Raw genomic sequence first — 14,296 nt, 5'->3', positions numbered from 1 at the left:
CAGGAGTAGTCTGTCTTCAACTGTTTCCAGAGGATAGAAATGTGTTTCCAGTGTAATTAAGCTGCCTGTCTCCATATTATTGGAGAACAGAAGCTACAAATGGAGCCCAAAGAAAGGTAATACAGTAATAAAGGAAAATTGATTATTTATTGAGAATAGAAAAGAATTGAAAAGAATCATTTGTAAGAACATCTTTAGAACTTTACATGAAAAGGGAGTATCTGATTAGCAGATATTTATTTTTGGTCTTTTTTGGCAGGTACATCCCTATATTTATCCCATTTTGATGAAAAGTGTCCATAAAGACTTCCAGTCACCAAACTCCCTTTGATCCTAACCCATTATGACAACACATTTTTAGAAGGAATCAGAGGAAGGAAAATGTCTTATTTTTTCTTAAAAAAAAAAAAAAAAAAAAAAAGAACAGAAATGTCACTCATCCAGGTGACTGTCTATAAAACTATTCTTGGTGTTTCCAAAGAAATGAGTTATTCACTTCCTAAATTGTTTACCCTGTTTAATCAAAAACAAAATTAGGCAATCAACATTACCAGAAAGAGAAGAATCTAATTACATGTTTGGGGAGATCAAATAAGATATGTAAATCACCTCAATTTCTAAATACTTAAACATAATTGGCACAGGATAATATATCTAGACCTTACAGTTTGCATAGTGTTCCTGGGATAATGAAAGAATAAACTGACACTGATTTCTAAATCACTCTGAGGTTTTTATAAGTTAGGGAAATATAAGAATAAAATCTAAAAGCTAAAGAAGAGGAATAGGAAGATAGCATTTGTAGGAAATCACTACACAAATACTGAAATACATTGACTTGTCACATTTGACAGAATCATATCTAATTTTTCTGATTAAATATCCAAGCCAATTATAGTGAGTCATCATTTCCCAAATCCTATTCTGAGCACTAGATAGGTCAAAGAGGAACTATTGTATATCAGAAATGACATCTCACATGTACCTTTTGCTTTATTTTCTTTATGTAAACCCTTAATTTTATCTATATAGAAATAGAGCTAGAGGGAAAAATGAGACTGAGGACATTTCTGTTTTTAATTCATTGAAATGTAAGATCTAAAAAATACGACCCTTACTCTGGATTGAAGTCAATTATAGCTATCTCCTAGGCCTAGAATCAATTTTAAAATTATGTTCATAACACCATTTTGGGGATCCCTAGAACAGAATCTCCTTATACACATTAGTGTTTGGGTGATTTTTTTTGTAATTATGTTGCTAAAGGCCACTACCAGGTGTAATAATTTTGATGGTATTAGCCCATTTGAAAGGACTAGGTCTACATAAATAGCAAATCACAGTGGTCAGTTTATTCTTATGTGACCTGGCCCTGTCAGCTCTCTCACTGTTCAACTTTATTCAGTTCTGATTATACCATAAAACTATTTTATTCTCTCATACTTTGCCATCTGCCTATCAGACAAGTATGTTCTTGCAGCATACCAAAACATAAATCAAAAAAGTGTTTCGTGGGCATGAAAACTGTTTTTGGAGTTTCTTGAGGGAAATTTCTATGAAGCTGTGGAACGTTTTCAGAGTACAAAAGAATTTTCTGCTGGTGAACTTTAATAGTTGAGAACAAACATAAGTCACTGGGCAAAGATGCATCCATGTTTTCCACCAAAAGATGGCATCAGCTGTCACAGAAAGCTATTTTAGTCCAGGCAATGCTTACAAACATGATTAACCTTATCATGTCAAATAAGCACAAAAGATAGTATTGAAAATATTAAGAAGGACAGTAATATAATTACAATAAAAATTAAAATCAATTTTAAAACTTCAAAGTAGAAAAAACACAGTAAATGTTATATTTGGGATGAGATCAGTTTTTCTACAGCAGGAACAATTCTGAAGGCCTGAGTACGTTGCATGTAGGCACAGCCAGAGGATTGTGCCTGTACAAATTAGCAGATGAGGAAAAGCTAATTGGCAAATGGAAAAGTTGTGGGTCATAACTAAACAATAAGCATCTCTACCATTTGCCTTTTAATTTCATGTTAATTCATAAAAAAGCAGAAATTTTGAGAACTTACAATGCCCTGAAACATTAGCCACAACCTTTGTAGGACAGTAGTCATTACTCCAGAGCTACATTCTTGCTCTCCTGGAGCTTACTAATAGGGAAGACAAAAAGTAAATGCAAAAACAAAAGAAATGCCGATAGAGATAAATGCTGTGAAGAAAATAGAGTGTGGAGATGGGATGGTGAGGGCTTCTTTCATGAGCAGGGAAAGCTTTATTGAACTGAGACCTGAATGACCGGAGTAAGCTAGAGAAAGTCACATGAAGAATGAGGGTACCAGCATTCCTGGCAAACAGGACAAATACCAAAGGTACATATTGCTATGGGAAACAACCCTAGCTTGTATGAGAAACAAAAACACGGCTGTCCAACTGGAGAATAGTAAGGCAGAGGGAGAGTGGAGGCACAGACCAGATCATATAGGACCCCGGTGGCTCTGTGGGTAAGCATTTGGATTCTCTGAGTTTGAATTTTGGGAGAGCCATGTTTGCAAGTTGATGTCAGCAAGTTAGCCTGTTTTCTAAAACGAGAATAATATAATGCTCATTATAGGATGTTTGGAAATTATAGAAATATATAAAGAAAGTAAAAGTAGCATTTAAAAAACACAGAATCCATCCTGTAAGTTACAGACCTTGAACAGAGATCACATTTTGTATGTTTTGTAAGAGAAAAGAATATTTGCCATGATATATGCAAAATGTGCTAGTTAAAAAAGGTTTTTTTACTTGCTTTAAAAAGAACTCCTAGAAATTTTTTCAAGAAATTATTGCTTAATGAAAGTGTGTCATTGATTTAAACAGTATTTTAAAAATCCAAGTAGAATTATAATAGAACATTGTTTCTTTTCAGGTTTGCAGATTTTATCAGGGGTATGCTGAAACTAATTCTTCTCCTCCTGTTTTCTGGGGCTACACTGTCATCCACGTGGTTCACCCTGACCTGTTTGAACAGCATCACACACCTGCCTTTAACCACAGGTGAACACAGACTATTTTGAACTTTGAATAGATATTTTCAGATCACAAAAATATATAAACCCAGACAGTAGGAATTTTCCTTGTTAGAGACATAATGGAAATATAATAATAATTACTATAAAACTATAAAAATTCTAAAACTAATAAATATACAAAAAGGTCTCCCACGTCCAGACATCAGACTATCTTCCCATCTAAAAAGAGTCCAAGATAACTAAAAATATTTTCATTGGTATTTTCACATGGAAAAGAAATGTAATCCTTAGCCTAAACTCATATAGCATGGAAAAGCCTATATTCTTTTAAAATTCATATCAGAGCATAATACAGAAATTTTTATCTTCTTTATAGCCATTACATCATTAAGCAGTAAGGAAAATGAACAGAGGCAAAAATCTATGATGTTTGAAGTATATACCAGTAAAATTCTTTCTACACCTATAGGTTATTCAGTCTTCTTACACTATCAATACAAAACAAAACTTACTAGAAAATACCTTTAGGAAGTATATTACAGACAGCTTATTCAGCTCATCTAATTGACCTGAAATATTTAATTTTTTTTTTACTGTTTATTTATTTTTGAGACAAAGAGAGGCAGAGCATGAATGGGGAAGGAGGGTCAGAGAGAGAGGGAGACACAGAATCCAAAGCAGGCTCCAGGCTCTGAGCTGTCAGCACAGAGCCCAATGAGGGGCTCGAACTTACGGACCCTGAGATCATGACCTGAACCGAAGTTGGACGCTTAACTGACTGAGCCACCCAGGTGCCCCTGACCTGAAATATTTATAGTTGCTATTGCATTTTTTTTTTGTTTTATTTTAGAGAGAGCATGATCAGGGGAGAGGGGCGGGGTGGGGGGGGGGATGGTTAGGAGAAAGAGAGAGAGAGAGAGAGAGGAATGAATCTTAAGCAGGCTTCATGCTCAGCGCAGAACCCGACTTGGGGCTTGATCCCATGACCCTGGGATTATGACCTGAACTGAAACTGAGAGTCAAATACTCAACCAACTGAGCCACCCAGGTGCTCCGCTATTGTGTTGTTATCAATACTGTCATTTGGGGGTCTGTATTACTTTACCATGGCCACTATAACAAGTTATCACAAATACAGTGGCTTAAAACAACACCAGTTTATTGTCTTACACTTCTGTAAGTTAGAAGTCCAATGTGGGTCTCACTAAGCTAAAGTCAAAGTGTGGGCAAACTCTAGACAAGGGAAGAATACACTATCTTGCCTTTTCTGACCTCCAGAGGCCACCCAGATTCCTGGATTCCCTTCCTCCATCTTTAAAGCCTGCCATGGGTCAAGTCCTTCTCACACAGCATTACCCAAGCCTTTCTTCCAAGTCACATCTTCCTCTGAGGTCTAATCCTCTGCTCTTTTCTCTACTTTTAAGGATCCCTGTGATTATACTGAACCCACCCAGATAATTCAGGATAAGCTCTCAATTTTAAGCTCAACTGATTAGTAACCTTAATTCCATCTGCAGCCTTAATTGTATACGGACAAAAGGAACCTTTCTCTAATGGGGTCCCCATGAAATACGCATGCCATTGGTCAATAGGCCCCAATAGAGCCACTTCAGACTCTTGTTAACTCTTACCCATACAAGTGCTTATTACAGCAAATAATCCTACAATTTTATAGCCTACTTTGTAACAAAGAATCCTATATTCTACCTTTATAACAAATAATCCCATAATAAACACATAATCCAGTAGGTGGCTATTACTTACAAATGGAATAAAAAATCTGCATCTTGAGCAATCTTTTATTTAAAAAAAAAAAAAAAAAGGAAGTGGGGGTGCCTTGGTGGTTCAGTCGGTTAAGTGTCTGACTCCTGGTTTCCTCTCAAGTTATGATCTCACTGTTCATGAGTTCGGGCCCCATATTGGACTCTGTGTACTAGCACAGAGCCTGCTTGGGATTCTGTCTCTCCCTCTCTCTCTGCCCTTCCCCCACTCACTCTCTGTCTCTTAAAATAAATAAACTTCAAAAAAATTTTAAAAAGGAAGAAACAATAACAGAGCCCTCATGGTCTATAAAATAATATGTCATAGTATCCCAGTTTGGATTTCAGTGCTCTGTTATAAAAGGACCAGCAATTTATATATCAAAGGTATCAAATTTTTCAAAGACAGCCTTTGAACTCACAACCCTGCAATCAAGACCTGCGCTGAGATAGAGAGTCAGATGCTTGCTTAATGGACTGAGCCACCCTGGCACTCCAAAGACAGCCTTTATTTTGGAGTTCCTACCACTTCTACAGTGACACTTTTATAGGTTGCCCTATATCCACGACTACCAAACTACACCAGGCCAGCTTCCCTGGAGTTCCACAGCAAACTCAAAAGGGCAACGTGGGTTATTTTAAATTTCTGCAGTCAAATGCTCTACCCCTGAGCTATACCCCCTAAATTTCTGAAGGAAACACAGAGATATTCCACATCCGTCAGACACTTTGTGAACGTCTAGTTCAAGAGAGTTCCCAGTTTCGTCATTAGATCCTACTACATTCTTTTCGATGACATCACATCTCTGCGAAGTTAGGTTTCCTGCAGCTGCTGTGATAAAAAGCAAGTGCTGCACAAAAATCAGGACCAGGAAATGAGGGTGTCGATCTGATTGTAAGAGTTGATCCCAAGATTTGAGAAGGCATGCATTGCCCATCAGATGCACGCATCTCATTAGTAAGCAATTGTGGTTATTTGAGATATATATATATATATATATATATATATATATATATATATATATATATATATATATACATACACACACACACACACACACATACACATACATACATATATATATAATATATGTTAAATTGTTTGGACCTAACTATGTAATTAACAGAATTGTTAGCTATTTCTTTTGGCCTTGGGGCACCATGAAAAAATTACTAAGGCACTAAGGGTGCTGCAAAGGAAGGTTTGGAAGTCTCTGTTTTGTACCATCCTGCCAGGTATCCTTAACTTTAATTTTTATTGCTTTGCCTATAAAGCCCAGTTGTCCAGAGTAATAAGTTTTGGATACTGTGTACTTTTTTTGTACTAACATACCTACATTAGGTTTTTGAGCAATTTTGGCAAGTATTTTGGGCCAGAATTTTTTGTTTTATTTTATTCTGGTATAATTTCATAATTTAGCAATTGCACAACATTCCGGTAGAATAGTTTTAGTTTACAACTCCTCATATAACATTACACTCAGATTTTTGTATGTATCTGTTAGATTTTATAATAACAAAGTTATGAGTACATAATGAACACGTTTTTCCCTTGAATTAAGTGTAGAATATTCGTTATAAGATATTGCATTCATTAAATTTTATGTGTTTTCTATTTAACATGATGAATTAACAGTTTTATCTCTGGGTGGTGGCAGTAAGAATGTTTCTTTTATTGCCTTCTTTTTTGTCTAGATTTGTAATAATGAGCATTTTTTTACTTTTATAATCAGAAAAAGAAAGTATATATTTGAAAACTATGCATCTTTTTAAATCTTAAGGGAAAATTGATATTATTGACCTTGGTCAGGACTATGGTTTTCCCATCTGTCCTTGAAAACAATTATGTTGGACAGAAAGGAAAGCAGAATTCTAAATTAAATCAAAGCCAGAATTGAAAGGTTGAGTTTGTGTGGCCATCTTAACAACTGAATTTATAAATTCTACTGTTGTTTTCAATTACAAGTGAGTTTTTGAATGTCACTTAGAAACTCCTGAAAGAAAGAAACTCCTGAAAGATGCGTTAAATTAAAAGCACACTGTTGAAACCTAGACTTTTCAGTCCTTCTCCGAATGATCATAGTGGGATTTTTTTTTCTTTCCTGATACCATTTAATAGTTACTTGAATGTGTGTCTTATCTCCCCTACCAATCACAAAATCTGGAGCATAGACTCGTGCCTTATAAATTCTGACACCCAACTCCCAATCCACTACCTAGCTCTAGATCGTAATGAGTGAATGAGTGAGTGAATGAATGAAGTGTACATTACCTCCATTTTTTTTAAGTTTATTTATTTATTTTGAGAGAGTGGGGGAGGGGCAGAGATAGAGAATCCCAAGCAGGCTCCATACTGTCACTGTGGAGCCCCATGCAGGACTCGATATCACACTTATCATGACCTGAGCCTGAATCAAGAGTTGGACACTTAACCTACTGAGCCAACCAAGCACCCCACCTGCATTTTGAATCTCAGTAGGTATGACTTATTGCAAATAATAGCAACTGTGGCCACTCTTTGTTATTCAGCACTAGCTGCAGAAAGGCAAAAGGGCACATTTTAGTGGAACAATGGAGAATTTGAATAAATCTGTCACAGATACTCTTACTGCCTTTGTAAAAATCTGACCTAATTCCTTCTAAGTAAAAGAGGTTTCATGAAAGGGAACTTACTACAAAATCTAATTATAGACACATCTAGACCTTTAGACTGATATTTAAAGCCAGTAATGGCAAATTCGTATTTCTTTTTTACCAGAGTCATTATTCTATTTTTAATGTGGAAAATATCTAGTCTTTTTACCATTTCCAGTAAATTTAGTATTCCTTTTGTTACTTTTAAATAACAGAGGACTCTACATGAAAAGTGTGAAAATATATGCATTGATTGTAATTACTAACTTAATAAATTAAAAGCTAGTTAATTTTGTTCAAGCCATGTTTAAAAGTGCTGTTACTGCTAAAACCTTCTGTTGCAATATTCTGTGGTCCACTGATCTTGATACTATTGTTGCCATCTCTATAGAAGAAAAACTGAATCATTCCATCCCATCTAAAGGTGCACTTTTTTTTTTAATGTTTATTTATTTATGTTGTGAGAGAGAGAGAGCAATCGAAAGGTGGGGAAGAGGCAGAGAGAAAAGGAGAAAGACAATCCCAAGCAGGCTCCACACTGTCAGCGCAGAGCTGGACATGGGGCTCAATCTCAGAACCCTGGGATCACGACCTGAGCCAAAATCAAGAGTTGGTGGCTTGGGGCGCCTGGGTGGCGCAGTCGGTTAAGCGTCCGACTTCAGCCAGGTCACGATCTCGCGGTCCGTGAGTTCGAGCCCCGCGTCAGGCTCTGGGCTGATGGCTCGGAGCCTGGAGCCTGTTTCCGATTCTGTGTCTCCCTCTCTCTCTGCCCCTCCCCCGTTCATGCTCTGTCTCTCTCTGTCCCAAAAATAAATTAAAAAATGTTGAAAAAAAAATTTAAAAAAAAAAAAAAAAAAAAAAAAAAAAAGAGTTGGTGGCTTAACTGACTGACTGAGCCACCGAGGTGCCCCATAAAAGTGCACTATTTTGATACGTGTACTTGCATATATACATCCCCTTGGAAGCTATCAGCAGTATGCTTTTATTTCCTTAAGGAGATTCAGAATTTATAATTGTGTTATATGTTTATTAATTGAAGTATCTTCAACAGGGCAAATAAATAAATTCATGACTAGATAATGTGAGTTTCAAAATCTTGAAGCATATTCTATATACAAAGTTATGAAAATGCATTTCACCTTATCTGAAAAGTAGACATCTAGCCCCGTTTGCCACAACTCACACAGTCATTTTTCACTGAACAGATAAATGCTTTGAAAACGGCATTTTGAAAAATGTTAGCACTTTGGTGTTGAGTTTACTGAAACAATATAATTTGAGTTTTAGCAGAAGTGGCCTTGGGAGGTTCTTTATCTAATTCAAGTTACTGGAAGGCCTCAGTGGCAAAGTCAGACATAGATAGTGAGTGAGGAGTAAGGGGGAAAGATAAGCTAGACACGAGCCCCTTGACAATGATAGGTGACTACAAGCTGACTTCAAGTGGTATTTGAAGAAAGAAAATATACTCGGTTGTATTGAAAGGCATGTGACATGTATAGGGTAGAGAGTGATCCTCTTAATATATTTTCATGTATCTTGCTTTTATTAAGATAATTATGTCCCACTTTAACAGCATGCAAAGAAATAAAAACATACATTTACCCCAAAATGGAGGGGAAATGAGAAAATTCAGAAAGGGATGATGAGCATGATTATAATATGCACACTTTTAAGGAAATTAGGGATTTTAAGGAAAGGTAGGTAAGTGACTTAATTATTCTTTCCAACTTTATGAACTAGAAGTGACTGTTACTCATGTTCATGATTCTGTGACCAAGAAGGAAAAAACAGAAGGTGGATTAAAGGAAGAAAATGGATTTGTGAAAAATCTTAAATGTAAGAGCCATGATATGCTGATAGGACCTATTGAGCAAGATAATATAATGTTTATCCATGGAGATTTTCAAGAAGAGAAATGAGTCTGTAAACAGACTCTGTTTCTGAAAGATAGAGGGCTTGACCAGGTGATCAGTGTTCCGTGATGCAACTGTGCATTGCCTTCTATAGAACCGTAAGTAGTTCTTTGGGAACTTAAAAGTTACTGATAAACCTATACCTATACTACCTGATATAGTACAACCAATCTCTACTCTGGGCCCACTATTTCAAAGGGTTATTAGTTGTGCTTCATTTCTGCAAGATAACTACCTTGCCTTCCACCGTAAGAGACTCTAAACATAACTGTCAGCCTTTATAGGACTAACCTATGCCAACAAAGAGGCTAAACAAGGGACACAAATAAAATAATAACATAAATAAAGTCATTGCTATTAATGAATATTGCAGCAAAATATGCCCTATACTTTTTTGAAACCACGGTTTCATGTACTGCATGTTTTAATCAGTGGCAGATCATGAAGGCCACAACAATCATTTTTAGGAAGAAAATCTGAGGCTGAGAAGAGAGGCACAGCTCAACAATATAGAAATGTTATATCAGTGTGTGTGTACATATGTATGTGTGTATCCCGTATATTCAACACACCTAAAACCCATGAACAAACATATTGTGAATGTTTACTCTTTCTCTTTATACGTGTGTCTTTATTTCCTGAAGGAGTATTTTCAAATGCAATATCAAGGTTAATTTAGATTGTAGAAATATTTTTAATAAAGGTTTAATCTAATAATTCCCAGGTAGCTTTACTAACTTTATCATAAAATAAAATTTAGTCAGTATGCATAATCATAAAATTTATCCAATAAAGTATATTAATAAACCAACTCTTCAGGGAAATTTCTTGATTCTAATCCTTAAAACTTTTCATGATAAAAATTTATTGTACTTATTTTATAATCTTATTTCTTATTTATAATACTTCCTAATAAAACTAGAAAGAAATTCTGTATTATTCATATCTACTGAGAAGCACCTATGAAAGTTTTAGTTTTAGTTTTAGTTAGGCTCTCTACCTAAATTTATTTGTTATTGATCTGCTTAAATGAACCTCAGTTATCATCTGGTATAACTTATCATTCAATAAGTGAGTCTCTTCGCTTACAGTCCAGAGATATGCCCATCTCACTGCAACTGGAATCCCGCCTGGATGAGGAAGCCATTCCCTGTCCCATTGTTTATCAGCTCTGGGTCCTGGGAAATTCTTCCTCCTATGGAGAGAGCTGATTTGGAGCAACACAGCCCACAGGGCAAGTCAGCTCCCTCCCTCTTCCACTAACACCCTCAAAACATTGTACCTGTCTTGTCTGACCTTAGCCTTAATCTAAGCATCCACCAGTTCTCACAAGCTGCCCTCATCAAACATGGATTCCCAGCACTGACCACCACAATCAGTCTCTTCTAAACCTACCATACTTTGTCAGGGTTTTCCTTAAAACCTATTGCTAATAGATTTCAGCCCACTTTTCCTGCTATACTCAGCACCTGATAGTGGGGGCTATTGCTTCTCATGGTTAGACATAGCTTTTTTTTTTTTTAAGAAAAAAGAATGAAGTATAATTATTTTCTTCACACTGTGCATATAAATGGCTACTAAGCCAATAGCTGTCGATCATATTCCTTTAGGTTAGGAGTCATTTGAGGATACAGTGTGTCCTATTTATTGTTCCAACACAGTGGCTTACAAAAAATAGGTGCCTGATAAATGGTTTTGAAAAAAGTCTTATGTTTTCCCTATTAAATACCTAAACAATCATTTTTGAACCCATTTTACATGTATCATGATTAAGGTTCGTCTTCTTTGTAACTTTTTGGGTTTTTTATTTTGTCATCTAGCTTATTTATGTTCAGTCACTTCAAGCTTTTAGTGCTGAACACAGATTGGGGAAGCATGCTTTTTGTGTGAATACAATTGAATAAAAGAAATACCAAGTCTTGTTTGGGGTTTTGGGGGTTTTTGTTTTGTTTTGTTTTGTTTTTCAGTCTGACACAGTGGCTTCATGCTAGATTCTGTACACCTTAATTCTATTATTTTTAGCAAAGCTAATTTACATTGTTTCCAAATAAGTCATTTTGACTTCCAGAACTTTCGTCACTTCATCTGTAAAATGCTTTACCTGCTTCAAAGGGTCGGTAAGGTGATCAAATATAATATATTTGAAAACAGCTTTAAAAATGCCTTAAAAATTATGTAAACCCAAGATTGAAAATTGTTTCGTTATTAATGATATCTTAAGAATCTCATTAAATGGTTGGGGCACCTGGGTGGCTTAGTCAGTTAAGCGTCCGACTTCGGCTCAGGTCATAATCTTACCTTTCGTGAGTTCAAACCCCACATCGGGCTCTGTGCTGACAGCTCAGAGCCTGGAGCTTACTTCAGATTCTGTGTCTTCCTCTCTCTCTCTGCCCCTCCCCTGCTCGCACTCTATCTCTCTCTCTCAAAAATAAATAAACATAATAATAATGAAAAAAAGAATCTCATTAAATGTTGAATGGGAATAGTTCTTACCTGAAATTTTGTGATTTATTTTATGACACCTAAGGTTTGAGTGTTTGGGTTATTAAAATTTTATTTATACGTAGTTTTATGTCCCTAAGGTTAACTGACTTGGTTTGCCATTGGGAGCAGGAGTGGGGGAGGTAGTAGTTTCAGGGTTATGATCCAATTTGTGTTCTTGAAACACATCCATTGTAACTGTATTCTGTGTTGCACAGGACTTTGTTTTTTGCAGTTTGAATTGTGGGCCTGTGAAATTTTATTAACTTCTTTGAAAAAACTCTGCATCAGCATTGTATTTGTTCTGCCAAATTACCTTGACTTTTTAATTGAAAGGCAGTTTATTATAATTTTAGTATCATAAAAAGTCATAGAAATACTTAACAATTATGTAGTTTGAGCCCTCTCTGACAAGCAGGAAATTATCTTGTCTGCCTGACTTTTTGTAGATGACATTCACCCACTGGATCGGACAAACCAGTGTATAAAGATACTGTATCAGACTCTAAACTAAAAACTCAAATGAAAGTCGAATTCAAATCGGCTTCTACTTTGTGCATGTCCCAGAGCACTGGGGAGTATATGAATTCAGTCCTGACACAGCTACTTTTCCCCACTTTGATTATGAATGATCTTAATTTAACCCTTTCCTATGTAAACTATTTTGATCCTTTATGCAATAACAAGTGATTTCAGCACATCCATCCAGTGTAAAACAACCTCTTGGTCATCATTTTTATATAATAGAAGAAGCAAACCCCAAGAGTGAGAGAATTAAATGAAAATACTTGCTTTTTCTTTAATTTTTTAATGTTTATTTTATTTTTGAGAGGGAGAGAGACAGAGCGTGAGCGGGGGAGGGGCAGAGAGAGAGGTAGACACAGAATTTGAAGCAGGCTCTAGGCTCTGAGCTGTCAGCACAGAGACTGATGCAGGGCTCAAACTTAGGAACCGTGAGATCATGACCTGAGCTGAAGTTGGATGCTTAGCCAACTGAGCCACCAGGCACCCTGAAAATACTTGGCTTTTTGATTACTGGCCTCTGAAGTTATATTACACATCTTAGCTCGTCTATCCTACATGTAATAGGAATTCTTATAAAATGAAGTGAGAATATTTGTGTCAAGGATCCTGCACAAGGGCTGAGTTACATGGCTCCCAGGTGTAGACATTAGGTCTAGGGGTCTTGCCACTCAGTGATAGCCATTTCTGAATCAGTGAGCTAAGAAACTTACATGGGGGGGCAGGTTGGATCAGCTGCTATTTCGTTAGTTTACAATACAGTTCTTTTTTTTTTAATTTTTTTTTTAATGTTTATTTTTGAGACAGAGAGAGACAGAGCATGAACGGGGGAGAGGCAGAGAGAGAGGGAGACACAGAATCGGAAGCAGGCTCCAGGCTCTGAGCCACCAGCCCAGAGCCTGATGCGGGGCTTGAACTCACAAACCGTGAGATCGTGACCTGAGCTGAAGTCGGACGCTCAACCGACTGAGCCACCCAGGCGCCCCCAGTTCTTTTGTTTTTAAATAGCTAAGATACGCACAAAGTAAATAATTCAAATTCAAATAATAGGAAAAAGGTATAAAATGAAAATGTCTACCCTCCTGTGGCCTCCAGTTTTTCTCTTTAGAGGCAACCCTGTATGTCAGTTTCTTAGGTATTTGCCCAGAGAATTCTATAAATTTACAAACAGCAGTGCATGTGTTCTTTTTAAAAAGATAACACTCTTCACCTTTTTCATTTACGCACCTTAGATATCATTAATATCACTATAGACAGAGTTACTTCCATTTTTAATAGTTGCATAATACACCTTTGATGTTTGATACATTTTTATTTATTTTTTTTTTCAACGTTTTTTATTTATTTTTGGGACAGAGAGAGACAGAGCATGAACGGGGGAGGGGCAGAGAGAGAGGGAGACACAGAATCGGAAACAGGCTCCAGGCTCCGAGCCATCAGCCCAGAGCCTGACGCGGGGCTCGAACTCACGGACCGCGAGATCGTGACCTGGCTGAAGTCGGACGCTTAACCGACTGCGCCACCCAGGCGCCCCTGATACATTTTTAAACAACCAACACCCTATCGGTGGACACTTAGCTTATTTATAATCTTTTTGTGCTACAAACAATATTGCAATGAGTGTTCTCTATAATCTTGTACCTGCATAGCTATAGAATAAATACCTAGAAGTGGAATTGTTGGGTCAAAGAGTAAGTGCATTATTTGTTTTGAAAAGCATTTTCAAATTACCATCAGAAGATGAACTATTTACAGTTCTATCAACAATGTTTAATTATAATAGAAGTCTAATATTTCCAGTGATAAAGATTTCCTCTTCCCTTTCCAGAATTCAGATACCTAGGAAACCAAAATCATAAGATTCTTAATGAACATGAAATGAAACCAAGGGAGTTGGATGATCTTGAGTTTTCAGACGGGGCCCCCTGCTTCACCAAGCTCTGCTTCTCTGAGAAATTCTGTG

At 36.6% G+C, this 14,296-nt stretch overlaps 1 protein-coding gene across 1 annotated transcript in view; it reads left to right on the top strand.

Moving 5' to 3' along the window:
* The window catches only part of SLC49A4 (solute carrier family 49 member 4), an 89,845-nt gene that overhangs the window by 53,349 nt on the left and 22,200 nt on the right, over positions 1 to 14,296 (top strand). Inside the window, exon 7 of the mRNA XM_058731179.1 lies at positions 2,921 to 3,048. Within this exon, the coding sequence (XP_058587162.1) occupies positions 2,921 to 3,048 (128 nt within the window). The remainder of the gene's footprint in view (positions 1 to 2,920; positions 3,049 to 14,296) is intronic.

This window comes from Neofelis nebulosa, chromosome 5 (assembly GCF_028018385.1).
Source record: "Neofelis nebulosa isolate mNeoNeb1 chromosome 5, mNeoNeb1.pri, whole genome shotgun sequence".
NCBI lineage: Eukaryota > Metazoa > Chordata > Mammalia > Carnivora > Felidae > Neofelis > Neofelis nebulosa.
The sequence above is the reverse complement of the archived record's forward strand: the minus strand, read 5'-3'. Positions and strand labels throughout refer to the sequence as shown.